Raw genomic sequence first — 25,472 nt, 5'->3', positions numbered from 1 at the left:
GAGTTCTGCTGGGCTCTGTTTCCTGTGAGGATAGCATCATGGCTGTTGGATGTTTACCCCATTGCATAGAGTCTCTCTGTGAAAACTCTGAAGTCTCTCCTTTCTGTGGGGATAGTTATGTTTCTCCTAGGCAGTCAGTTTGACTTTATTCAGCATACTGATCTGGGCATCTTGTAATTCACTGTGCTTTGCTTTTTCCCCTGGTTGCTAGAGTGGATCCAGATTTTTTTTTTTTTTTTTTAACTACGGTCTAGCATCTGTTACAGACTCTATGGCACGCATTTTGTGTATTAACTGATCTTAGGACATCAACTCAGTTTTGGGTCAGTTAGTAAAAATAGCTGTTTCTCTGGGTGATTGTACGGGTAGACCTGTAACATGAGGAACGTACTGTCCTCCCTTTGCCTGAGGCACAGGGGTGTGGTGGCTTGCTGGAGTCTTGAGGAGGGAGTCTTCCCTTTGGTCTTCTCTCCTTGACTTCCTGAGGAGAAGCGGCAGCTGGCAGTGCTGGGCGGCCCCTTACACATGCTGACTGTGGTCCTGGGGCCAGACACGCACAGCTGTCCGTGGGGGCCTGGGTCCTTTCCTCACCACCGTGTGAGTTACTCCACAGAGAAGCACTTGACCTGCTGTTAGCAGTTATTTTCCTCTCTTTTGAGGGTCTGAGAAAACATGGGTGGTAATTATATCCTTGCGTACTCGTCGGAGTTTGACCATGTGAGGAGCAGAATTAATGTCACAACAATAAACTGCCCTCCCCACAAAGAAGGCATTTGTGATTGTGAAGGCCCTTTGTTTAGGGTATGAAAGAGCTTGCATAACGATGAACAAGATGCAGACTAGAGAGCGGCTGGAGCCAAGGGCAGTGGGGTGGTAGTGGGCACTGTGGCCTGGTGAGCCTAGAGCCTAGGCCTGGTACAGCCGCCCTAGGAACCGGCCCCCGGGCTGGCCTCTCCCTGCACCTTCAACAGCAGGTGCTTCTCTCACAGGTGACACTCCAGGCCTTGAATGCTGTCCCTGTTTCTTGGTCCCTGTGTCTGTTCCAGGACTGAGCCTGACTCTGTCCCCTGCCCTTACCTGGTGTGCACTGGGGAAGGGGTGGGACAAGGGAAGGAAGGAGGTGCCCCTTCTTCATGGAGGCGGGTTGGCAAGCCCATCCTGAAGGTCAGAACGTGGGGAAAACGGGCTCAGGAGAAGGGAGCCACCTCCGGGACTCTGTGCCTGGGTTCCTCTCTGACCCACTCCTTTGCACAACTATGACTTACCTTTGGAATGGAGGATACTGCCTCATAAACCTCAGAGCATTTACTCCTTTGGACCAGCCCGGATTATGATGATTGTCACTTACCCATTTAGCAATAAGATCTGCTTTTTCAGGCTGCCAAACCCCTGAATGGCCTACTCTGGGCCTCTGGGTTTCGGCCTTCCATTAAGCCGGGAGGAAGGGAGTATTGATGGCATTGGGCCAATTCAGTCCCATTAGCAGCCACCTCTCTCCCTCCTCCCTGCCTACAACCAGGTCAGGCACACCTGAAAAGTGCCTGCAGCCTCCTGTCTCTTGCTCAAGCAATTTATAAATTCTGCCTCCCGTCTGCCAATTCACATCTTCTCCCTCTGCTGTTTTCCACTTTCTGGATACTTTGTTTCCTGTTAGCTCTTTGAGGTCCCTCTGACTGTCACATGGGGTCTTCTCAGGGTGTTTCACCTTTTCCTGCAGTTAGAGCTGAGAGAAGCAAGCACACAGGATGCCAGCCTGGCTGCCATTAGGCTGGAGCCCTAGTGGAGGGGAGGGACTGGCCACCCCTGGAAGGGATGTGTGAGTGGATGAAGGGCCTTGCGGCTGGTGTCCCCCATCCTCTGTGCTCCCCGCGGCGCCCAAGATGGGCCTCCGTGCTGTAAGGAGTACCTTGGCTCTGGAGAACCCTCACGTGAGAGTTAGGAGAGACCGAGGTCTGTGCGGGACTCGTTCCCACATAGTTCCTTGGTGACTGGTACTAGCTCCCTGGCCTCCTCAAAGAGTAGACTCCTTGCCATCGGCACCTCTGGCAGGCTGTGCCTCTGCCTGCACCAGACCCGACATGCCCAGTCAAGCCAAGCACCACTGGGTCTGGAGTTCCATCGAGGCCTTCCCGGCCAAGGGTGAGGTCATCCAGGGGGTGGTTTGGCCAGCTTTCAAGGCACACCTATCAGTGGTCCTCCTCATAGTAGTTTTGAAATCCTGTGGTTTCCTGTTTAGGTGGGTGGTTTTGCACATGCAACCAGCGAAACTGTCCTCACAAATTGCATCCTTCATTTGGAAGTTGGTAAGATGTTTTTCCAGCCTTTTAAGTGTATACTTTTTTTTTCCCCCTTTCAGTCTCAGGTAAATCACCAAGGTGCTGCTAGTAATGAAACGTACCAGGAACGCTTGGCACGTCTAGAAGGAGATAAGGAGTCCCTCATTTTACAGGTGGGTCCACTTTCGTGGGAAAGAGCTTATCCTTTTACCTCCAACTCTGTAGGTACCCTAAGTGGGAGGGAGGCACAAGAGGTTTTCTCTGTTGGATTTATTCTGTTCTGAAAGTGTATGTTTTTAAAAAGACTCAGTTCCTAAAACAAAGCAGAAAGGAACTGAAGCCACAGCTTAACTGGACTTGGCCTTGGGGCTGTGAATGCATTCATTTATTCATCTTGTACTGCTGAGTACCCACTTCTTCTCTACACTGGAAGCTCTGTGACCAGGCTAATGAATGAGGCCCTGTCCTCTAGGAGCCCAGAAGCCTTGGAAGGGAGATAAGATGTGTCTTCCTGTCTCTAATAAAACAGCCATGAGTGATATGGACATAGGGTGGATTCTAACTGGATCAGGCCCAAATCATCTGGAGCTGGATCTAGACTGATCCCTTTGAGGCCAAATCCCCTGGAGCTGGTAATAGGGGATAATGAGTCTTGAATGACTGTCTCTCCTCAAAGAGAGGAACTCCAAAACTTTTTATGGAGAAAGATAGTCAAAGGAACATTTTCTGTTCTGAAAACTCATGTTCCTTGGCAGGGCATAGTGTTGAGCCTTCTTATGTGAGGCGTGTCGTTGTGATAGGGGTTCTTTGCTGTTTTAGCTCTCAGATGTGTACATCAAGCATTTGTTTGCTGTCTGGTATGTAACAGACACTGTGATTATTGATTTGGAGACTGAGAAGATGACTATTCCAATCCTGGCTCATTAAAAAGCTTTTGAAGAGTGGTAGACCAGACTGGTAGTGAAACAGAAGAGGGGACAGGTAGGGTTCTACAACCCTCCACAGACTGTGGGCTTTAGCTTAGAGCCCTGGAATGAAAAGGCTGCCGTATGTTTGGCTTTTTTCCTTCTATTTTACCTTTTTACAAATCTAAGAGTAGTAAGTGATTATTTCAGGAACTTTGGAAAGTCAAAAAGAGTTTAACATTTTGACCTTTCTTCCTAGACCTTTTTTTTTCCTGTCCTGCCCCTGTTTTTAAAAAATTTAAGCTCAGACCAAATATATAGTTATATAATTTTGCATCTTCAGGGACTTTTTTCTCCATTAGTTTGTTCATGAAAAAAGATTTGAGTGCCCACAACTTGGCAGACACTGGTTTTAGGTGCTAGGGTTGCAGCGGTGATGAAAATAAACAAACTCCCTGTTCTTAATAGGGCTTGTGTGTGTTTATGTGTGTGTGTATGTGTCTGTCTGTGTACATGTGTACGTGTGTGTACAGTAAATCAATACATAAAATGTTTCTGGCAGTGATAAATACTGTGGAGAAAAATAAAGCAAGGTAAGGATTGTGTAGTCAGAGAAGACCTCCCTGAGAGGGGGGAGTCCTGAAGGAAGCTAGGGAGGGAGCCCCGCGGATGCCTGGAGAAGCACATTCCAGACAGAGGAGGTAGTTGGTCCAGCACACACCCTAGCGAGGAGTGTGCTTGGTGTATAGGAAGAAGCAAGCAAGGGTCTGTGTGGCTGGAATTTATGACCGTGAAGAAGTCTGGTGGGGAACTGCCTTCAGAGAGGTAGGAGGGGCCGGGTTACATAGCACATTATATCGCACATATTTTGAGGAATGAGTAATTTGAAAGTCCATCCTAATGACATGATTAATCAGAGTGTCCAGTTTAAAATTTTGCAGTAACAGTGATCTCGCAGACTTTTGAACCAGGAACCTTCATGGCAGAACTAACACTTACCTGTTTAAAGGAATTTAATAAGCAAGTCCTATGTGATAATGTTCTCTTTGACATTCACAGTTTTGTTTTGTTTTTTAATTTCTGAGTCTTGAATAATCCTTATTGCAATAATCCTAACACAATTAGGAAGCTGCTTATCACAGAAGTCAGAAGTGGATCCTAGTGGTATCTATTCCAGGAGCTTGTGAACAGACTTTCAGAGCTGCTCTTAGGTGATCACTGTGATTTGTGGTGACCCCATCGAGCTAGTTAGCCCTCACCTGGTAGAGCCTCTTCCTTAACTTACAAGGCAGCTCAGCCAGAGTGAATTAATTGAAGCACTTGGCCCAGAATGTTTTCCTGGGTCTACTTGTAGAGGAGCAAGGCAAATCACACATGACAAAATACTTTTGTTTTCAGAGTAAGTTAAAAATAAACCCCTAATCTTCTGTGCTCGCTTCAGTAGCATGAGTACTTAAACCAAAATCTTTTCTGTCTTCATGGGAATGTATTTTTTAAGGTAAGGCTTTTCACCTCCTCCTTTTTTACCACTTCTATATTCCCTCCAATGCCTAAAATTATGCCTCGCATGTAGAAGGGACTCAAAAAGTATTTGTTTTTATTGAATAAAGGTCACGTTCTAGGATCTTTATACATTTGTCCCAATATTCTGGGCCTCTCCATGGTCCTTCTAGTGAGTATTCAAGTTTGTAAGGATGCTGTAGCCTTGTGTATCCTGAGTCTTGTGCACAGCCGAGTGACAGGCTATGGAGTGCAAGAGACCGCAGATTATTCCTCTGGGTACCTCCCGCACATGACTCTGAGGTGTGGTGCACACGATATGTGTTAATCCTCATAATCAGATTAACCATCACACATCCTTCCCAAACAGAAACTCTGGAACCCAGGGAGCTTGGAAAGGCCACCCCCTAGAATCCTACCCTTTTGAAGGTAGGGTTGGTAGCTATAAAAGGCCAGGACTGCTGGTAATGTTGGATCATGAGGATTGAAAACACCACCACAAAGGTTTGTGTTTGAGATGGGCCTAATTGACAGAAGGCGCCTGTTTTGGGGACTGTAAGTGAAATATTAGCACACAACGTACCAACTCCAGGAATATGTTCCAGTCATTCTTTAATCATGTGGAAATATAAAAATGAAAAGCTGAAAGTAGCAGTATTAATTTAGACTTTTTCCTCTGTAAAGGGAGCTTTATGATTGATAGTCTATTTAAACGCTCAGAAGTGAATTCACACTAACTCCTTCATGCTCCAGCTATCATTCCTTTACACTGAGAAATCACTTAAGGTAATCTATATGTAAATGGCCACGACTCCACCATTGGTTAAGAACCCATAGTGTCTAAAGGATCTCAATTTGCCAGTCACTGATTTATTTCTCTATTTGGAGAGGCCACCCATTCTCTTTCTTCATCTCCCTGTTCTAAGGCGCCTTTTTAATAAAAAGGAGGATCCGGGGGGCAGTTTGCTACGAGAGCAGGCTATGAAAATCCTCTCAGCACGTATTAAGGGCATAACTTAAATGACTTGCTATAAATGGATTTTTATTAATTCCAACAGATCTCTCCGTGATTTTTTTAGGTAGAGGGCTTTCCTGCCACTGCATATGCGGGTGGCTGGTGTATGTTATGACTTAGAGTCATGTTTTGGCCTGTGAGGCACAAACACCTTCCCGGAGCCAAGTTTTGTCAGTGCCAACACATGCCCTTTACATCCCACATTCCTTAATTGCTTCAGAAGCCTCGCCTGATAGGTGAGCAGTCATCACACCCCAGTGAGAGAGGTAAGGTCATTGGGTAGTCTCCCGAGGAGTTGGGATTGCTCTCGCACACGAGGTGAGGTGGCAGGAGCCCTGGCAGGCCAGCCGAGATACGCCTGGAGGGCCAGACTGTGCGTGAGCCCTGTGACAGGACTCGGGAGCAGGACCAGCCCCGAGGCAGCGCTCGTGCCCGCTGGGGGTTCTCCCTCCAGTGCGGCAAGAGCGGGGAAACGCCGCAACGTCAGTCAGGCAGGGGCGAGGTAAGACGGCAGCCGGAGTTTTCTGCATCCGGGACCCTCGCTTCCCACCCCCCCGCTCCGCCCCCGCCACCTGCCAGAAAGGAAAGCCATCTTTACGTAAGGATCGGCAGCGTGGTTTCACGGCTCCAAGTGAGCCGTCTCTGCGCCTCCACCATTGCTTTATTTCTTGGGACAGGTGAGTGTCCTCACAGACCAAGTGGAAGCCCAGGGAGAGAAGATTCGGGACCTGGAAGTGTGTCTGGAAGGACACCAGGTGAAACTCAATGCCGCCGAAGAGATGCTTCAACAGGTAAGGGGGTTGGGGGGGGGGGTGGCGCACGTGTGCGCGCGCCCGACGGCCCTCGGGGTCGGAAGCAGCTCATGTGTTAAAGTCACTTTCTGTGTCCAGGTCACCGCGCTCACTGCTTACTTCCCCATCCTGCCTGGTGGTGGGCTGGGCTGCTCCGTGTGTGGTGTTTATACAGCGGGTGAAACCAGCCCGAACTGAGAGTTGCAGGGAGGAGAGGGCCGGAAGGACTGGCCTGAGAGGAATAACCTGTTGGGCAGGTTAGACAGATTCCCAGGTGGCACTCTCTCCCGGGTTCAGGTTCAGGGGCGCTCCGCTCGGCAAAGTCACCCTTCTCTTCTCGAGCCACAGCTTCACAGCCGGTGGCATCTGGGGTTTTAGAAAGTCAGTTAGCGTCTTTCGTGCCTCTTTCCCATTCATTCTTGCTCTCGCACTCTGTCTAGTCTTCTTTGATAGAACTTAATTCCTAAAGAATATCTTAATGTAATTTAATGGTTGTCAAAATGAAAAATTTAGCTGCTCTCATACCATTCAAATAAATCTCTTCAGTACCTTGTTTCCTTTTGGTCCTCGTTGTCATCAGGTGTGCATATAATTTACAAAGCTCTGTTCACACCGCAGATAAAATTTAGTCCTCTGATTTTGTTATGCTTCCCATTAGAGTGGAGTGCTTTCCATTTTTAAATCTTGCTGTATAGTTTTCTTTACTATCACCTAGAGGCTTTTTTTTTTTCAGTGCAAAGTATGATAATCATTCTTCTACTCTTGAACAGTTTTACCCTATTGTAAATGATGAGCTGCAGTTTTTAGGAAGGGGTGTTTAATTTTTTATTTATTTATGTTCAGTTAGCCACTGTATAGTACATAATTAGTTTTTGATATAGTATTCAGTGATTCATTAGTTACATATAACACCCAGTGCTCATCACAGCATGTGCTCTCCTCAATACCCATCACCCTGTTACCTCCTCCCCTCTGAAACCCTCAGTTTGTTTCCCGGGGTCCATAGTCTCTCATGGTTTGTCTCCCTCTCTGATTTCTCCCCCTTGAGATTTCCCTCCCTTCCCCTATGGTCCTCCGTGCTATTGCTTATGTTCCACATATGAGTGAAAGCATATGATAATTCTTCCTCTGCTTGACTTACTTCACTTAACATAATCTCCTCCAGTCCCATCCATGTTGATGTAAAAGTTGGGTATTCATCCTTTCTGATGGCTGAGTAATATTCCATTGTATATATGGACCCCATCTTCTTTATCCATTCACCTGTTGAAGGGCATCTCGGCTCCTTCCACAGTTTGGCTATTGTGGCCATTGCTGATATGAACATTGGGGTGCATATGGCCCTTCTTTTCACTACGTCTGTATCTTTGGGGTAAATACCTATTAGTGCAATTGCTGGGTCATAGGGTAGCTCTATTCTTAACATCTTGAGGCACCTCCACACTTTTCCAGAGTGGCTGCAGCAGCTTACATTCCCACCAACAGGGTAGGAGGGCTCCCCTTTCTCCACATCGGTGTTGATTTTTATTCAGTCTTTTCAGAATCTGTTGAGAAGCTAATTAGGAATTTTGTGAAATCAAGATGATCAATCTAATGTCCTTGAATCATTCTTGCATTTTCACTTATTTTGGGAAACAGACACAAACTGTAGTCCTGGTTTTTGCTTTGTAACCTCTGCCGTAGTGCTTGGCATGTAGGAGGCTCTCACTAATTATTTAAAAAATGACAGTCCTTTAACAGGAATGGTTTAGTCAGATCACTGCTTACAGTCTTTCTCCCAAAGTGCTAACATTTTTTGTTGTCATGATCAGCATTCAGATTGTTTTTCTTGGTAGAATGGTAATGAACACAGGCTTTGAGTTTGACCTTTGGTTTTAGGATAAATGTTTTGGTTCCCAGGTATTTCTTAGTTTTCAGTGCATTTGAAGAACTTTTTTTTTTCTTTAAGATTTTATTTATTTATTTGACAGAGAGAGAGACACAGCGAGAGAGGGAACACAAGCAGGGGGAGTGGGAGAGGGAGAAGCAGGCTCTCCGCTGAGCAGGGAGCCCGATGCGGGGCTCGATCCCAGGACCCTGGGATCATGACCTGAGCCAAAGGCAGACGCTTAAAGACTGAACCACCCAGGAGTCCCAAGAACTTCTTTTTAAAGTCAGTATTTCTATGCAGATGTCTTAAAAAACAAAAACCAAAACAAACTAGTTCTAACAGCTCAGAAGCTGCTTGCTCTTTAGTTTGCTTTCTTTTCATCTCTGATTAATAAGTTACCACATTCTTGACTCCATTTGATTTTTCTATTTAAATTGCATGCATTTCTCTTGCTCATCCTATTCCCTGAAAATCTGAGTCACAGTAGACGTTGAGCTGAGTTTATTTTTTCAAGCAGAATCTTTCTTTTGAAGACCAGGAAAGAAAATAGCCTGATGGAAAGATCTCGAATGGTGGGAAAATATTTTCACAAAGAGTGATAGGAGAGCCCACTAGATTGTATTTCTAGGGCTGCACAAGGTGTGGCTTTGAGGCGAGGATGAGCGAGGAAGGCGATAGAGTGTTAAAAAACCCCAGACAGAGACCAAGAAGATTTGAATGTGGAAGGGAAACGTGTCAGGAAGATGTCAGAAGGTTGATGTTTCAGGAAGGCAGTGCCTGCTGGGTAACCACGTAATCAGGGGTCAGAGCACAGCTGCATGTGGTGCCTGCATTACCTGACCGCCTGTCTTGGCAGCTCTTCCAGGTTCTGCCCCCTTGTCAGCGTCTCTGTGCCAGGGATTCCGATGTTGGTTCCCAGCACCATCTGGGCAGGCTGTCTTGTCCTTCTAAGCATCAGCCCAAAGACTGGATTTTAGACTTTTGAAAGTCTTAAGCTCAGATACCTTTTATTTCTTGTTTATTCTAAATCCTTTTTTTGTGTTATGGGTAAGGTTCCAGGCATGGGGTTTGCGTGTGCCACAGAGGTAGATGTCGTGGCTTGGTAGAATTTGGAGTGTGATGGGTCTTATTTGTCACCTCTGAGGTTTAAAGATATCTTCCTGAACTTAACCAAGTTATTATTTTTTTAAAGATTTTATTTATTTACTTGAGAGAGAGAGAGCGCACAAGCAGGGGGGAGGGGCAGAGGGAGAGGGAGAAGCAGATTCCCCACTGAGCAGGGAGCCCGACGTGGGGCTCGATCCCAGGACCCTGGGATCATGACCTGAGCTGAAGGCAGACGCTTAAGGACTGAGCCACCCAGGATCCCTCAAGTTATATATTTTTTAAAGATTTTACTTATTTATTTGGGGAGGGAGAGCAGGTGCAAGAGTGCAGTGGGGCGTAGGCAGAGGGAGAGGGAGAGAGAATCTCAGGCAGGCTTCACACCCAGTGCAGAGCCTTACTTACACGGGGCTCAATCTCAGGACCCTGAGATCATGACCTGACCTGAAATCAAGAGTTGGACACAGCCAACTGAGCTACCCAGACGCCCCAAACCAAGTTTTTTTATGCTCCTCACTTTCCCTGGGGTCTCCCATCTTTCAAGGATAAAATGAAGGGAGTGTGGAATACTCACTTTTGGCACATTCTGGGTTCAGGTCATAGGACCCACTTGAGCCTCAGCTCCCACTCGTGTCTGCTGGGCTTGGTGGTACTTGAGCTGGAGATAAGTTTGAGTTCCCCACTCCAAATCCCCGATTGAACATTTCTGCTGCACACGCTGGCCCTTTCCTAAGATGTGCTTGATGCTGTTTGAAAAGGCCCCGACTCTTGTTCCACAGTGCTGAGGCGGTGCCGTGGACGGCTGGGGCCATGTTAGCGTGTGTCCTGGGGGCAGGCAGGGACTTGCGTTTCTGCCCATGAGATCCTGGACTGCAGGGCTACTGGCTTCTGGTGATAGGAAGACGGAGCACTCCCAGCCCTGAGGCGGAGAAGAGAGGCAAACAGTTGCCTCCTTTTGCCAGCCCTCAGAGACAGTCCCCGCCCTGAGCCACGCCTGGCCTCTTGCTGCAAGGCCCGAGGAGCTCTGCACGAGGTCCTTTCTCGGTCCGGTCAGTGTGAGGCCTTCTGACTACCGCCTGCTGACACTGACGCCCTTGGGGTCTCTGTTCCTGGGAGCACTGCTCCCACGCACGCGCACGGAGCAGCCCTGTGTGCAGGAGGCCTTCAGCTGACTGCCCACCTAGGCCCAGTGCTGTTACACATTCTCATTTTTCACAAGAAGCTGGAAATCCAGATTTTTTTTTTTTTAAGATTTTGTTTATTTATTTGACAGAGAGAGAATGAGAGAGAGCAAGCACATGAGAGTGGGGAGGGTCAAGGGAGAAGCAGACTCCCTGCCGAGCAGGGAGCCTGATGCGGGACTCGATCCAGGGACTCCAGGATCATGACCTGAGCCGAAGGCAGTCGCTTAACCAACTGAGCCACTCAGGTGCCCCTGGAAATCCAGATTTAAAGATGAGTCTTTCTATTTTAAAAATACTGGTAACTAATTTAAATGGAAGAAAAAAAAAACAACAACACTGTGCGAACCACACCACACACACCTGCAGGCCAAGCCTGGCCCACAGACTTCTAGTCTGCAACCCCCGCCCTAGACCCCGCCCCCTCCACTAGCTGCCTGAGCACTTGTAGGACTTAAGGAAACCCAAACCCAACCAGCATAGCCCCAGCCCTGTGCTTACTTACATAGGCTCCAGCAACCCCACAGAGCCACGTTCTCCCCACAGCTGTTCTGTCCGCCTCCCTCCAGGAGCCCAAGACGGGAGGGAGCTAGCGCCTCCTCCAACTCATGAACCACACACCCTCCACCTGCCCCTGCTGAATGCTGATCTCTCAGTTCCCATCTGTTTCTATGCATTAATCCATCTGGTCTCCAGAACAAGGGAGCATGAAGACCTTGGGGTTAGACAGGCAAACCAGGACCAAATAAAATCAGCACGGGCTAGTCCACATGAGCAGCACATAGATGATGGACCCATTTGAGGGCAAAGTCTTTGTCTGCAGCCCTCTGCAAGATTCAGGGTGGGAAAGGGGCAGCTGTGAGCATCTTTGGGGACTGCCTCTGGAAGCACCTACTCAGGTATGGTTTCAGGCTCACTGAACAGGTGTGGATTTCCCAAGGAAACTTCTCCATTAGAGTCATTTTCCAGGAAATCTATAAATGGATCCTCGAGAGGCCACAGCCTGGGTTCGTTCTCCCAGGTCTGGGTAGTCTGGGCCTAGGGGCTGACCTTCGCCTTCTGTTTCCTAAGCAAGGCAAGGCATTGCCTATCAGCATCTCTGAGGGCTGCACTCTGGGCTCGCCAGAATTAGCACCCCAGGAACCCAGACATGGAGCAGTGGCCTCCTTGTAACTAGCTCAGATTGGCAACGAAATCTGTGTCACAGGGCGGGTTCTCCTGTTGATGCACTGAGGTCCCTGGTGGCTTTTTCTAAAGTGGCCTCTAGAGTCCATTAGAGTCCTGCACAGCACGATCCTCAGCCTCTGACCTTTCTCCAGAGGATGGTGACTTCAGGGAAGAAGCTGATGCTACTTAGTGGTTAATAGACTTTACACAAAGCTGGCAGTGAAATGGAGCACCTTCCAGAGACTAGACATTTACAGACATAATCAATGTCAAGAGCAGAAAACATGATCAGTGTCAAAAAGAAGACAGGCTAGGGGAGCCACATGGGGAGGAAGAAAGGATGCAAACCTCCTTGTGAGGACACACCCCCGCTTTGGGGTAATGTTGAAGGACACCAGCCTCGATTTCAGTCCTCCCACCTGACCTGGAACCCCAGGTGTTAGGCAACCTCATTGTTTGGGCTGCCTTTTAGGTGAGGTGTGGAGAGACAAATTTTGGGGATTTGGAGTCAGTGGACATGACTTTCTGTAGATTCACCTCTTGCTGTTGATCTGGGAAAGTCGTCAAACCTGTGTTCTTATGTATGGAGAACAGGGATGACAATATGGGCTCTGCATTGCCCACATCTTAGAGCTGGAGTATGGTTATTTCAGTTTCATTAAAACAGAACCATCTCACAAATCACCAGTGTTAAGACATTGAGCGTGGGGATTTGGGGCCCTTGAGTTGAGTGAAGGACAGTGGGTCCAGGCACGTGAACTCCCAAGTGTCGTCAGCACCTGGCTGATAAATTTCCCAAAAGCACATTTAAGGAGGTATTTCTGTCTCACAAAGAATATTAAACAGAGCTCTGTACATGATCCTGTGAGAGCACAAATCTGTCTCAGGAGGTAAGGCACTTGAGTCACGAGTGAAGAACACAGGGATTTGCCAGGTATTCCCTAAACGTGCCTGCTGGGAGATTTCTGAGGCAGAAATAACTGCTTTCCTCAAGTTTTATCTTTGATGTCGAATCTCTGTACCACCGTGTGAAGTGGGTGCTTTACCCTCCATTCACAGGATAAGGGGCCTGAGGTTCGGAGAGATGGTTTCATTAGCGGGGACTGAGTCTGGGCTCGAACCTAGGTTGACTACAGGCACCTCTCTGCAGTGTTATGAAAGCAGCTTTCTGGCATGGCCTAGGCCTCTTAACTTCAAAGGGCAAAGGGACGGATTTTTCCTTTCATGTCTTTCCATGGCCCGATCTTTCATTCTGGTTTCAGATTGCCAGTCTGGCTCCAGTCCTCTGTCATTGGTCAGTAATTCCCTGGGTCATGTTCCACACTTAAAGATGGAAGTAATTGCTTCAAGATGTGGCCCTTGAAGGAGAGAATAAATTGAAAGGCCACTTCTTTTTATCAGCTCCAGTCTCAAACTGAGCTTTGGAAAAAGGAAATGATGGCTCTCTCTGAGATACAAAGTTTCATGACCTAGTTTTATGATGCTTCATAGTAACAAAAATCACCTGCCTCACATGCCACCCCCTCCTTTTCCTTTGCACTCTCTCCATAGGCAACCTTAAAACAATTGGGAGAGCAGAAGCTAATGCAGCTTTTGAAACCTGTCCCCCTTATCTCCAGCCCCCTGCCTCCCCACATTTCACCTCTCCCCACAATATGGTAGCTGCATGATTCCAAGAGATTCCCAGGCGGATCCACCCTGCAGATCTGAGCAGGGACCAAGCCTTGTCTTGGTGCTCCAGACAAAAAGACTGGATCTAGAGATAACCCCAGTCTTCAGGATGAGAACTAGGAGTCCAACAACCTTTCTCTTAAGGCACAGACTGAGTAAAAGCAGCTAGCAAAGGAGATGGACGAGAAAAAGAAAGATCAGGAAAACCGAAAGGATGAGGTGGAAAGTAGTATCTTAGACTGATAAGTGGGTGAAGGGTAAATGGTTGAAAGCTGAGAAGTACAGGTTGCATCTGAAAGTTTGGACATTGATCCCCAGAACCAGAACTGTTTCTATGCCCTCCCTGGTGAAGGCAGAAGCTGGGTTGCAGGCATGCAGACGTCTTGTGGAGAAGTGACAGGGAAAGTGAGGAAGGAGAGGCAGCAAGGGTAGATTACTCTTTTAGAGCTTGGCTGTGAAGGGGTGAGGGAGGGGATGAAGAGAGAGTGCATTCATACCAACAGTGCACAGAGAGCATGCATTTGCCTAGGGAGAGCAGAAGAGAGTTGATGGTGGTTGCTTCAGGGGAAGGCAAGGTCAAGAGGGAAAGTTCTTTCGAATGTCAGAAATTTGATCATGTTTATAGCCTGAGGAATGGGAGCTGATGGTGAAAGAGATTAAATGCCTGTCAGAGTGGATGATTAATAGTCCTACCCTAGTGTAGCACAGACCGGGTGGGAACTTCTCACAGGCAGGACAGAGGTGAGGGAGAGCCTAGGACCAGGTGAGTAGGCGTCCTTCGGTGGGAGAAACCTGATCAGAACTCGGAGATCACAGCCAAACACTAATGACTGACCGGGGAGGTAACTTAAAAGCCTGGACATCAAGCTGTGTGGGGATGGCATGAAGTCTAGAGAACGAGAGATAGTCAGCAACAGGAAGGTGGGTCAGATGGGGCAGTTGCAGGGCAAACTCTAGAATCATTGTGTCCTTGAACATATGTTTTTTTATGTGCAACTTGGAAACTTACTGGGCTTCAGAGTGGTTCTTAAAGGTGAAAGCAGCCAACATGAGATGTGGGCTTGCTTGCTCTAAGACATGGATTTAAGAGATTTGATTGAGAGATGATTCTGGAAAACTTTGAAATAGAAAGGATATAAATTCAACGAATGATCAGATTATTTTTAAAGATCTTTTCACTAAACAGGAGAGGTTATTTGAGGAGAAGAGGGCGAAACGGTGGGATTTATGGCTGGAGGAGAATGGGAAAGATTTGGAACAATCTCTAAACGGAACTAACCAGAGATGAATGCAAGGGTGCCAGGCGATTGGAGATGATCAGCTATAATTAGATAGCATAAATTTGTATGGAAACCAGTTGGCATCATTAAGTGTCATTTAGCAGCAGTTTTCAGGCCATGGGGACTAGAAACATAGACAAAAGACTTTGAGGTTTGGCATGGACTGGGCTCTGAAAAAGCAAATGCACTTCAGGTCTGGGGGCAGGGATGAGCTGGATGAGGAATTTTCTGGTGCAGATGTGATACAGTTGAAATGACCTCAAGGTATGGAATGGAGAAGGAGGCAAATATTACTTAAGGGAAGTTGACAAACTAGTGGCCACAGAGGAAGAAATTAAAGATTATTTAAGTCACTAACTGGGAAAGTTTAAAGGTCAGAGGACTGTGGCCAAAGGAGACCACTTCAGAGCTGAAGATTTTAGAAGTGGAGAGAATGCATTCTGGACAAAGGTAAGGGCCAAGTTGTGACCATCCCTCTGAGAAGCTGAGGCAAAGTGGAAGCAAAGCCCATTGGCATTGTGGTCAAGCAAGGTGAAGCCAGAGTGGATATGGGAAGCCTAACAAGGAAGGAGCAAGGATGTCGAAGTTACTGAGGAAATGGAATGTGCCCAAACTAGGTAGAGAAACTTGATTAAAAAAACTAAAGCCCTGAGGAAAACGAGAGACTGTCTTGGGTTCTGGATGTCTGGGAGAAGTTGCTATAACCGAACGGCGCTGCCTTAGAAGAGTGGGGCAGACATAGATGGTCAGTAAGGCCGGTAGTGGTCTAGAAACAGAAAGTTGTCCAGTAAGTTGGATTGTCGGAGCAGAGTGGACTCCGCCTGAGATGACTGGGAAGGATAGGGCATAGGATGTCAAAGTCAGGATTTAGTTTATTCTGGAAGGAGAAGGAACGTTTGAAAATGTGGGGTAGTTGAACCCTCTTAGGACACATATGATAGAGGATATAGCACATACTGGTGGCTGGAGGCCATGTGGGCCTGGAGATGGGAGGAGGAACTGGACTGGGATGAGCTTGTCCAAAGCTGATGTTGAATTCTGGGAGTAGGACAGTACTTACTGATGAACAGGATGAGGGGTGATAATAATGAAAGGTGGAGGCATATGCTAATAGATAGAATAGCTGGAATATAATCGCTAGTAACTGGAATGCCCACGTGGAATGTTAGTGTGACCAGTTGGAACCCCGGCATGACCAGTTGGAAGGGTTATTGGAACTTTAGTATGACCAATTAGAACATTGTCCTTGTCAGCTGGAACATTGGTGTGACCAATTAAAACAGCTAGAGGGATTTTGGCAAGAGTGGAAAGAGAGTAGATTCTTAGTTTTCAAGAGAGGTACATTCCAAGGCTTTTTTTTAATCCCACCAACGCAGTGTCATGAATGCTAGTTAGTAGACACACTGCATCTTAGGATACTCAAGCACTCAGTGGGCTGTGTTTTTAATGGTCATAGCCCTAGGCCTTGACATCTGGTAGATATTTAAAAACATATTTGTGGAGTAAATGATTAAAGTCTCATGGAAGAATATCTTCTCAGTGTCAGTGCTCCAAAGCAATTGTCTCATGGACCTTGATTTGTAGAATTACTCCTCTTTCTCTTCACATTGGTGGCTGGAAAGCTCATGTACACAGTATGGTCCACCTCTAGCAGTCACAGAACTTTAGAGTAGGCGTTTTATACCAACTGTGGCTCTGGCATTAATTTCTTTTCCTACCTGCTTTGATTTTATTGTTTTACATTTTAACTCAAGTTGTCCATTTTTCAAACTGCCTCAAATCATTTTTGGAACAAAGCAGATATATGAAAGGATGGAGAGAGAAACACAGAATGAGGTGGTGGAGGCAGAGGGGAAGGGGGGAAGGGGGGAAGGAGGGAGGAGGTAGGAGTGAGTAGGTGGTGTCAGGGAGGATTGCATCTTAAGATAGCCTTAGCACCAGGCCCTGGTAAAAAGTGTATGCTCAACAAAATCTTGGCAATTTGAGGGGTGCCTGGGTGGCTCAGTCGGTGAAGCGTCTGCCTTTGGCTCAGGATATGATCCCGGAGTCCCAGGATCAAGCCCCACATCAGGCTCCCTGCTCATCGGGGAGCCTGCTTTTCCCTCTGCCCCTCATGCTACTCGTGCTGTCTCTGTCAGTAAATAAATAAAATCTTTAAAAAAAAATCTTGACAATTTGAGTGGCAATTTACTTGGCTCAGTGAATATTTGTTGATGGGCTTTTTTCAGCATGTATTTTGTTATTTCCCTTACAATTCTTGGACTTCTTCCTTTGGGAAACAATGCGATACATTAGACAGAAACGAGTTTTGGAGTCAAGCAGACTTTGGTTTGAAAACTGACTCTGCTGTTGTTGAGTGGCATATGTCTTTGGCCAAGACAGGCTGGTCTCTGGGCCTGGTTGCTCATCAGTAAATTAGGATACTATTTACTGTCAAATCACTAGGAAGGTTTATTGAGAGCATGTATGCAAAGTACCCGGCGGGGTCTGGCACAGAGACACTCACTGAATCTATGTGTCTTCTCTCCTCCCCCGTCCACCATTACACACATTTATCTGGCAGACTCCTTGTGACCCAGTAGGCTGCAGTTCACCCATTGAGTGCTGCTGCCTCTGCCCTATATGCTGGCTTCAAGTCGAGCTGAAACAGGAACTGCCCAGTGCTCAGTGAGCTCATTTTGCTGAACTTCTAGATACTCGTCCCCTCAGATTAGCAGATCGATCGTTTGTACCTTGGCTTTCTGAGACCCTGAGACCCTTAGCCTAGGAAATTCTGTATTCCCAGTTAAAATCCCTGTCCTGTGTGGTTTGGTTTATGGTCTGAGGACAGTTCAGAATATGCACAATCATAGCTGTTGATCACCATTCTGGTACTGAGGTTGGGTTGCCCAAGAGAATATAGAATATTCATCCTGTGACAGGGTAGTGTATCTTTTCCGGCAGCTCATTTGGCTGGTTAGTCTCCGAATCTCCATATTATAGTCTCTTTGCTGGGAGCTGCCTATCCAGTGTCTACCATGTGCCCAGATTTGGGAGCTCATGGACCATCGCCTTTTGCCAGTGGAGAAGTGTTGCCCCTGGACTTTGGGGAATGCTCATGGTTTTTGAGGTCCTTCATAATCCCTAGTAGTTTCCAGTAGGTATTTTGTCTATCACCTTTGTTTTTTGTCTTATTTATGCTTATTAAGTGTATGTATTAATGGCGGGTTGTTGTCTACTGCTGTTCCAGTGATGGTAGGACTTATAACCTCCCCTAGTCCAGCCTTACAGTAAGGAAAGAACAATTTTCTTACTTAATCCCTTAGTGGCTCAGAAAGCTTCATATCAAATAGGCTAGGAAAAATCCATATCACATAGATAAGATTCTAATCATTCAATAAATACTCATTGAATATCTGCTTTATGCTCTAGCTCTCTCCTAGGCTCATTGTAGTGAAACCTTACAATGAGATTTGTTGAAGATGTGGGCTGTGAGCCCAGGAGGTGATTTGGAATCCTTGGTTTTGAAAAATATATTGTTAAATGTAAGCTTGATTTTTTGTTTGTTTTGGTTGAGAGGACCTACTGGTTTGCCTTCAAAATAGAGATGGAGAAATTTAGTTCTTTGAGCAAAACTGTCCATTTTCTGTACTTGGAAATAATGATTTCCAGAGGCAAACATGTTTTTGAGAGCTATAGTTCACATCATTTCTCAGAGCACAGTGGGTAGCAGCAGGGGCCGTGCTCTCCCTGAGTAACTCAGGAGCAGCCCAGGTCCATCCCTATTAGACCCGTGGCTCACATGCAGGAGTCTCAACTCTGTTGTCCAACATACAACATAGAGATTGCCTTCTGCACTCTGGATGGAGCTTCAGTTGCCCTTGTTGCCATGGAGACTGTGATTTTGAGATCTGGTTTTGCTTGCAGGAGCTGCTAAGCCGCACATCTCTTGAGACCCAGAAGCTCGACCTGATGACTGAAGTTTCTGAGCTGAAGCTCAAGCTGGTTGGCATGGAAAAGGAGCAGAGAGAGCAAGAGGAGAAGCAGAGAAAAGCAGAGGTGAGTGTGATACACCAAATTCTTGGGGGGGATCCATAGTGTTCTAAACTCAGAGCAAGGGAAGCTAGCCTAATGTGGACTCAGGCCATCTGGTCAACCCCAAGCCTGGCAGCCACTGGGTGCCCGAAGCATCTGTGCACTAGAGACACAATGATCTGTTAATACCAAGTTATCAGGTTTTGCTGTGGCTGCAAATTTCAGCAATGCCCAAACCACCCCGGTTTGGCTCTAAGGCTTTGCCTCCCTCAAGCTGCTGACAAGGATGGAAAGGGGGGAAGGATCAGACAAGATGTGAAGGGACCCAAGTTGTCCTCTGTGAGAGCCAAGGTAATGACCATGTACTGGAATGAAGTCCGCTGCCCAGTAGGGCACTGTCCCCATATCAAAGGAGTGTATTTCACGGACCCAGATGGGACTCTTAGATTATGTGTTTCTTTTCTCCTGATAGGTCATAGGAGGGAGCCCATGTAATGTTTTCCTGCATTTTTCCTGTTTTTGTTTCAGGCTCCATATCCCATTGGCCCGAGCATGCCAGACTCCTTTTTGGGATAAATATTTTGGATAAATTCTAGGCTCAGAGCTGCTTTTGTTGAGAGAGAATATCCTGTTGTAACCTTAGATAACCACCTTCCATGTACTTCTACCTATAAGTCCCCATATTTGCACCTGGTGATATAAGATGTGGGAAGAAGATAGGCTTTAGGTTTAGAAGGACCTTGGTTCAATTACTGACCTAACTGCTTAATAGGTCTTTGAACTTCATTCAACAACCTAAATGCTTAATTTCTCTGAACTTCAGTTTCTTTATCTGTACAATGGGTAACTGTGTGAAGCCCAAATCAAATCACAAAAGTTAAGTCCCTATCATAGTATCTGGCATAATGTAGGTACTTGGTTTATCTTCGTATACACACACACACACGCACACGCACACACACACACACACACAGAGACACCATACACCGATTTAGGAACCTCCAAAATCTAAAAATGGATCTTATTCCTTTCTATTAAGCACCACCTTTAATGTGCACTGAAACCTGCCCTGTTTCTGTGTTTATTGGGTGAACACTGATGATAGAGACACTTGTGGGCAATTCCATGCATTGCTTTTGAGAAGCTGTTCGTTGGTAAGTAGTGTTGCCAAAGGAACTCTCCATTAAACTGAAGACTGTGTCTTCTAGTGATTAAGAGTGTAGGCCCTCCAATCAGCTCTTCCAGCTGTAATGCAAGCTGAGCTACTCATTAGCTTTGAGATCTTAGGTAAGTAATATACCCTCTGCTTCTTCCTCTGTAAAATGGAGGGAGTAAGCTTGGGATTTCCTGGCTGGTTCTGAGGAGGGAATAAGATCATGTGTGTGTAGTCCTTAGCATAGTGCTGGACACATAGTAACAGCTAGCTTTTATCAATTACTTACATTTTGTGTCGTTAAGCATCCTGCAGATGGAAGTGTAGATTAAGATACATTGAAAAACTGCAAAGGTCACGCAGACTGAAAGCTTATCTGGGTGAAGTGTTAGTTGAATAGACTTTGCTTCTTAAATTCAAGGAAAGGAAAGAAGGAAACTGAATTTTCTCCAGGTTTAGAGGGGTTTTTTTGTTGTTGTTTTGTTTTGTTGTTGTTTTGTTTTGTTTTGTTTTTACCACTGTTTCAAGCTGTGTGATTACATGTGAACATATGTTGAGGTTCTGGAAGCAGAATTCAGTAAACTCTGAGAAGTCTTAAAGTGGTAGAGATAACTCAAAACCACTTAAATTTTTTTTTTTTAAGATTTTATTTATTTATTTGAGAGAGAGAGAATGAGAGACAAAGAGCACTAGAGGGAAGAGGGTCAGAGGGAGAAGCAGGCTCCTCGCCGAGCAGGGAGCCCGATGCGGGACTCGATCCCGGGACTCCAGGACCACGACCCAAGCCGAAGGCAGTCGCCTAACCAACTGAGCCACCCAGGCACCCCAAAACCACTTAAATTTTTAAAAAATGACTAAAGGTGGGAGGTTATTAGGTCACACAACTTGACACGTCTAGGGTTTCCAGGTGACCTCACGATGTCATTAAAATCAGCCTTAGTGTATGTCTTGGTTCTGCTTTAGCCTTATTCTCAGGAAGTCTCCCCGTGTGGTGACACAGATGATCCCCAGCAGCTCTAGGTCCCACCAGCTGGGCAACCCCTGCAGAGAGAGAGTCTCTTTCTCAAAGGTCCAGTAGAAGCCCCAGGGTTGCCTCTTCATTGGGCCACTTTGGGTCCACATGCCTGATTCTGAACTGTAGGGAGCATGTGGGTGGGTGTGAGTCCTTCTTACCAACCTGGGACAGCTGAGTTCCTTTCTGGAGAAGACAGGATGGAGGGAGAGCTCCCACTTCTGGGCCAAGTATAACGAAAGCAAGCAGTCATTTTGCTCTTTGCTTTATTTTTTCTTTTCTGAGGGATTATGTTTCAATCTGAATTTTTTGTTTTTGTTCCATTAGGCTATTCATGCCTGAGACAACATGGGCTCTGAGCCGCTGGCCTCAGTCCTGCCAGATAACAGCCCTTCCCAGTTGCTAGTACAAACATTAGGTTTCTATGTGGAGAAATTTTTTTAGGCTGTTCAACCTGTGATACTCCGTGAACAGCCACATGACCTGAAACGCAGTTCTCCTTCTTAGAACTGAACATAATCTTTGCTGGTGTGCTCAGAGGCTCTGCCACTATTTGCAGCTCTCTGGAGCACCAGAGTCTTAAAACCCCGGGGGGTGCTGCCCACCGCCCCGTTGTCATGTGCGTGGACATGTTCGAGGGGGACACTTAGCTAAGATCACCAGAGGCTGCACTTACATGAATAAGGGGAATGCTGCTTCCCAGCCTGCACTGCTCCTGGGTTTTTTCCAGTGAGTATACTTAGCCCAAGGCCTCATGGCTTGTGGTTTGGAAAGGCAGGGTCTTTCTCTTTGTTTTGTTTGTTTTCTGGGATAGCTGGATCTGAAATTTCCTCTATGTAGTTCAGGCTTTATCCTCAAATTCTGTTTTATGTTTCATGAAAATTAAAAAAGGATGCTGTTAACAAGAGCATTGCAGGCTGCTTTTTTCTGTCTGACTCTGATTCCCCCCTAAGCTTGTATCCTGCTGCCTGTAGAAAGTTACGGAAGTGATTCTAGATGGTTGTCTAGAAACCTGAGGACTTCGAGGTACAGGTTTCTTGCCAAATCGAGACCATCCTGGCAGCTGGCCTTGCTTAGGAGTCTGTCAATGAGATGTGGGTGAAAACTGGGTTTTTTGTTTACCTTTCCTTGTGAGCCTTTTGCAGTGGTTCTGGGTCATTTCAGGAGACCCAGGCTTGGATTAATTAGGTTTACTCCTGAGAAGCAGGACTGCAGACGAATGCTGCCATGGAAAGTAAATACCAGAATTAGGGGGATGGAACATAAAAGAGCTGGAGGCAAAGGGAGACCTCTGGATGGCACACCATATCACAGGCACGGCCTTCGGGAGGCATCTTCCTTCGAGAAGGGAGTCTGGTTTCCCTTAGCACTGGAGATGCAGGGGGTAATGCAGCTGGATCCCTCTGTGGTGGGATCCAAGAGGTCTGCATGCAGTACCAGAGCATCCTGTTAAGAAGGGAGCAGGGATCCAGCAGGTCCTGGAAAACAGAGTCAGCCCAGTTAATCAGAGGTATACGCAAGTATGAAGAAGAGAACCAGGAAGAGTCTTTCGGATTTCTGGCAGAAAACAGAATGTCTTACAGAATGGGTGGTGGTGTCGTCCTTCTTCCTTCCTGTGGTTAGTTAGCACCTCGGAAGGGAGGGATTCTGATTTCTGAGCTGGGGCAACCAGAGGGTTGGACTTGGAGCACAGAGCAGGGGCTGAGAAGGTGGTATTTGCTCCAGCAAGAGCTGACCTGAGAAAGAAAATCTTGCGGTTTTTATTTTATTTATTTTGTTTTATTTACTGATTTTTATTAGCATGGGGAATACACTCCAATGATTCAAAAATTAAGGGTTCATAAAGGTATATGCAGCAAAAAGTCCCCTTCCAGGCCCCCCAAGCCCACCGTCAGGAACCACTGAGATCAGTTTGTTTGTATCCTCCCAGAGTTAAGCACGGACAAGCAAATTTATGTGGAGAGATACACACACACACACACACACACATACGTTCTCTCCCTCATTTTTTGTACACATGCACACTACTCTAGACCTCCTAATTTATTTATTATTTTTTAAGATTTTATTTATTTGACAGACAGAGAGCACAAGCAGGGGAAGCAGCAGGGGGAGGAAGAAGCAGACTCCCCGCTGACCAAGGAGCCCAATGTGGGGCTCGATCCCAGGACCCTGAGATCATGACCTGAGCCAAACGCAGATGCTTAATCGGCTGAGCCACTCAGGCACCCCTAGACCTTCTAATTTAGCACTTTGGGAGTTTATTTCATACCAAGTACATTTTTTAAAAAACGTATTTATATTTATATCTGCATATTATTTCATTATCTGACTGTACCCTAATTTGTTTGATCTATCTTCTTTTGATGGACATGTGAATGGTTTCCAAGTCTTTGTAATTACAAAGAACGCCTCTGTGCACCTGAAATTTTGACAGATATTTCCACGTTGTCCTGTGGAGCATAGAGGTTATGTACCCATCAGTGGTGTGTAAATGCCAGCCCAGTATTAAACTGAGCATGAAGAAAGAGAAAGAAAAAGAACTAAGTAAAATTGTGAGCAAGTTTAACATGTAGGAAGGGGTAGGGAAGACCATGATTATGGGAGGTGCCCAGTGGTTTCACATAGAAAAGAACCATAAAGAAGAACTTTGATGGTTAGCGAAGCAGGAGTAATAAAGCCAGTTGAGGGTACAACACAGAGTGGCAATTAGAACCTCCGAAATGTCACCTGGACTTTATAATGCAGGACCCAAGAATGGGACACAGCTACAAAAGGGTCTGCCCTGTGGGGGAGAAACAGACCTGTTAAGAGGGGAGGTGGGCCAGCCCTGGAGAGAAAGAAGTCTAAAAAATGCTGAGCCTGAGGAGGGACGCCCTGGAGCATAACACATGGGTCGGGAGAGTGAGAAGGCAGTGTCCCAGAAGTGTTGGGGTGCACCACATAGTCTCCCTGAGCCGAGGAGGAAGATAGGTGCACCCTGATACAGATCCCCAGACACATGAAGGTGGGCAGGGGGCAGTGGTGGAGGGGGGCAGCTGTTTGCCTAGCTCCCAAAAATCTCCTCCAGCTAAACACTTAAGTATTGGTGAGGTTGGCTTTTGGTGCCCAAGCCCTTGCTTCTTTCTACCCAGGATGCTGGGAAACTGCTGCTCGGGCTGTATGTTGCAGCAAAGGAGAGACTAGTTTATGAGGGCGCAGCGTCGGGTACCTTGAGAGAGAGTGGCCGTTGTGCTGTGAGTCCATGAAATTGCGGGAGGGAGAGCCAGGCATAGACACACGTGCACCGCGGGCTTTGGCAAATCAGACCTTCGAAAGTTCAGACATAACACAGAAGATGATTCAAGAATATTGACTTTAAAAATAATGTGATTTCTGACTGCAGTCTCAAAAATAATACCCACGAAAGGAGAAGCTTAGAGGCACACAGGGAGAAACTAGTTTTCAAAGGGGCTCGTATAAAAGCTAGAAAGGACCAGACAGAGTGCACCTGCATGAGCAGCACCAGCAAGGGCAAGCCCCAAACAAAAGGAGGGTGCCAAGGATGGGAGAGAGACTTTTTGTTAAAGTTATGTTCTCCCGAAGAAGATCAAAGAGAGAATGGGCTCAATTCTCCCGATGCCTCTGGTGCAAAGAACTTAGGGCAGCGGTCCCCAAACTGCTTGCTGTAAATGAATTTTAAGGTATCAGGGAAATCGGTTGAGTTGCTAGCAAACTGGAAATGAACCATTATCTGCCTGCCCCTCCCTCCCCGCAATGGCAAAGTTAACCTAGGTTCTGTGACATTTAGTCTGTTGAGGCTGGAGTTGACCCTCTGATGGTTTGTGGGAGGCTAGGAGATGAAGTAGGGATTGTGTTTGTTAAGAGCGAGTTACATCAGCTTGACCTTGCGTGTTGGGCCAGGAAGGCGTCGTGTAGGATAGACAGGGTAAACGCACACTTTGAGGCATTGCACACACACTGCTCAGGGAGTCTTGTGGGTGAGCTGGAGGAAAATAGGATGGATGCTAAGATAGGTACCCAGGTGATAATAGCACCTAGAGACCATCTCTAGGAGGGTTTATTATAGAGGGTGATAGTCCTCTGCCCTCAGCCCTCCTGCCTATTTAACATTTTTAATGTATACTGTGGAAGCTGATCTAGAAGGTCTTGAAGCTCTGATGATGTGAAGCCAAAGAAAAGTCAACTGGATCAGCTGACATTGGGATTCATAAAAACCTGCATAGACTGGAGCAATCGCTAGGTGGGCAGAAAAGGGTAAAAGAGGTCAGAAGAACCCAAGTCATCGAAAATCACTAACGGTAGGGAAAGAAACACTTCGCTTGAAGACAGGAATATGCCTGTGATTTGACCAGGAAGAGGACCCTGAGGAAGAGAAGTGCCCCTCATGGTGGAGACAGAGCTTGTCTGCCAGGAGGCAGGGGGCAGGAATGAATGGGGTGATGAAATCAGACAGCAGGTCTAGACTCTTCATTTGAGAGTCTTAATAATAGAGGGAACAAAAGAAGAAAGAGGGCAGTGAAATTCTAGAAG

General features: G+C 46.6%; 1 protein-coding gene across 8 annotated transcripts in view; it reads left to right on the top strand.

Annotated features, from left to right (window-relative positions):
• Positions 1-25,472, top strand: part of PPFIBP2 (PPFIB scaffold protein 2) — a 145,114-nt gene that overhangs the window by 79,403 nt on the left and 40,239 nt on the right. For all 8 annotated transcript variants that reach the window (XR_014138704.1, XM_081798652.1, XM_081798653.1 and 5 more), the window contains 3 exons: positions 2,357-2,449; positions 6,374-6,487; positions 18,667-18,798. Coding sequence is in view for 7 of the 8 variants with exons in the window: in XM_081798652.1 (XP_081654778.1) it covers positions 2,357-2,449; positions 6,374-6,487; positions 18,667-18,798 (339 nt within the window). In the remaining variant the exon portion in view is untranslated. The remainder of the gene's footprint in view (positions 1-2,356; positions 2,450-6,373; positions 6,488-18,666; positions 18,799-25,472) is intronic.

Source organism: Leptonychotes weddellii, chromosome 11, assembly GCF_054177405.1.
Source record: "Leptonychotes weddellii isolate Sample4059 chromosome 11, ASM5417740v2, whole genome shotgun sequence".
Lineage (NCBI taxonomy): Eukaryota > Metazoa > Chordata > Mammalia > Carnivora > Phocidae > Leptonychotes > Leptonychotes weddellii.
Note: the sequence above shows the minus strand (reverse complement) of the source record. Positions and strands in the feature narration are given on the sequence as shown.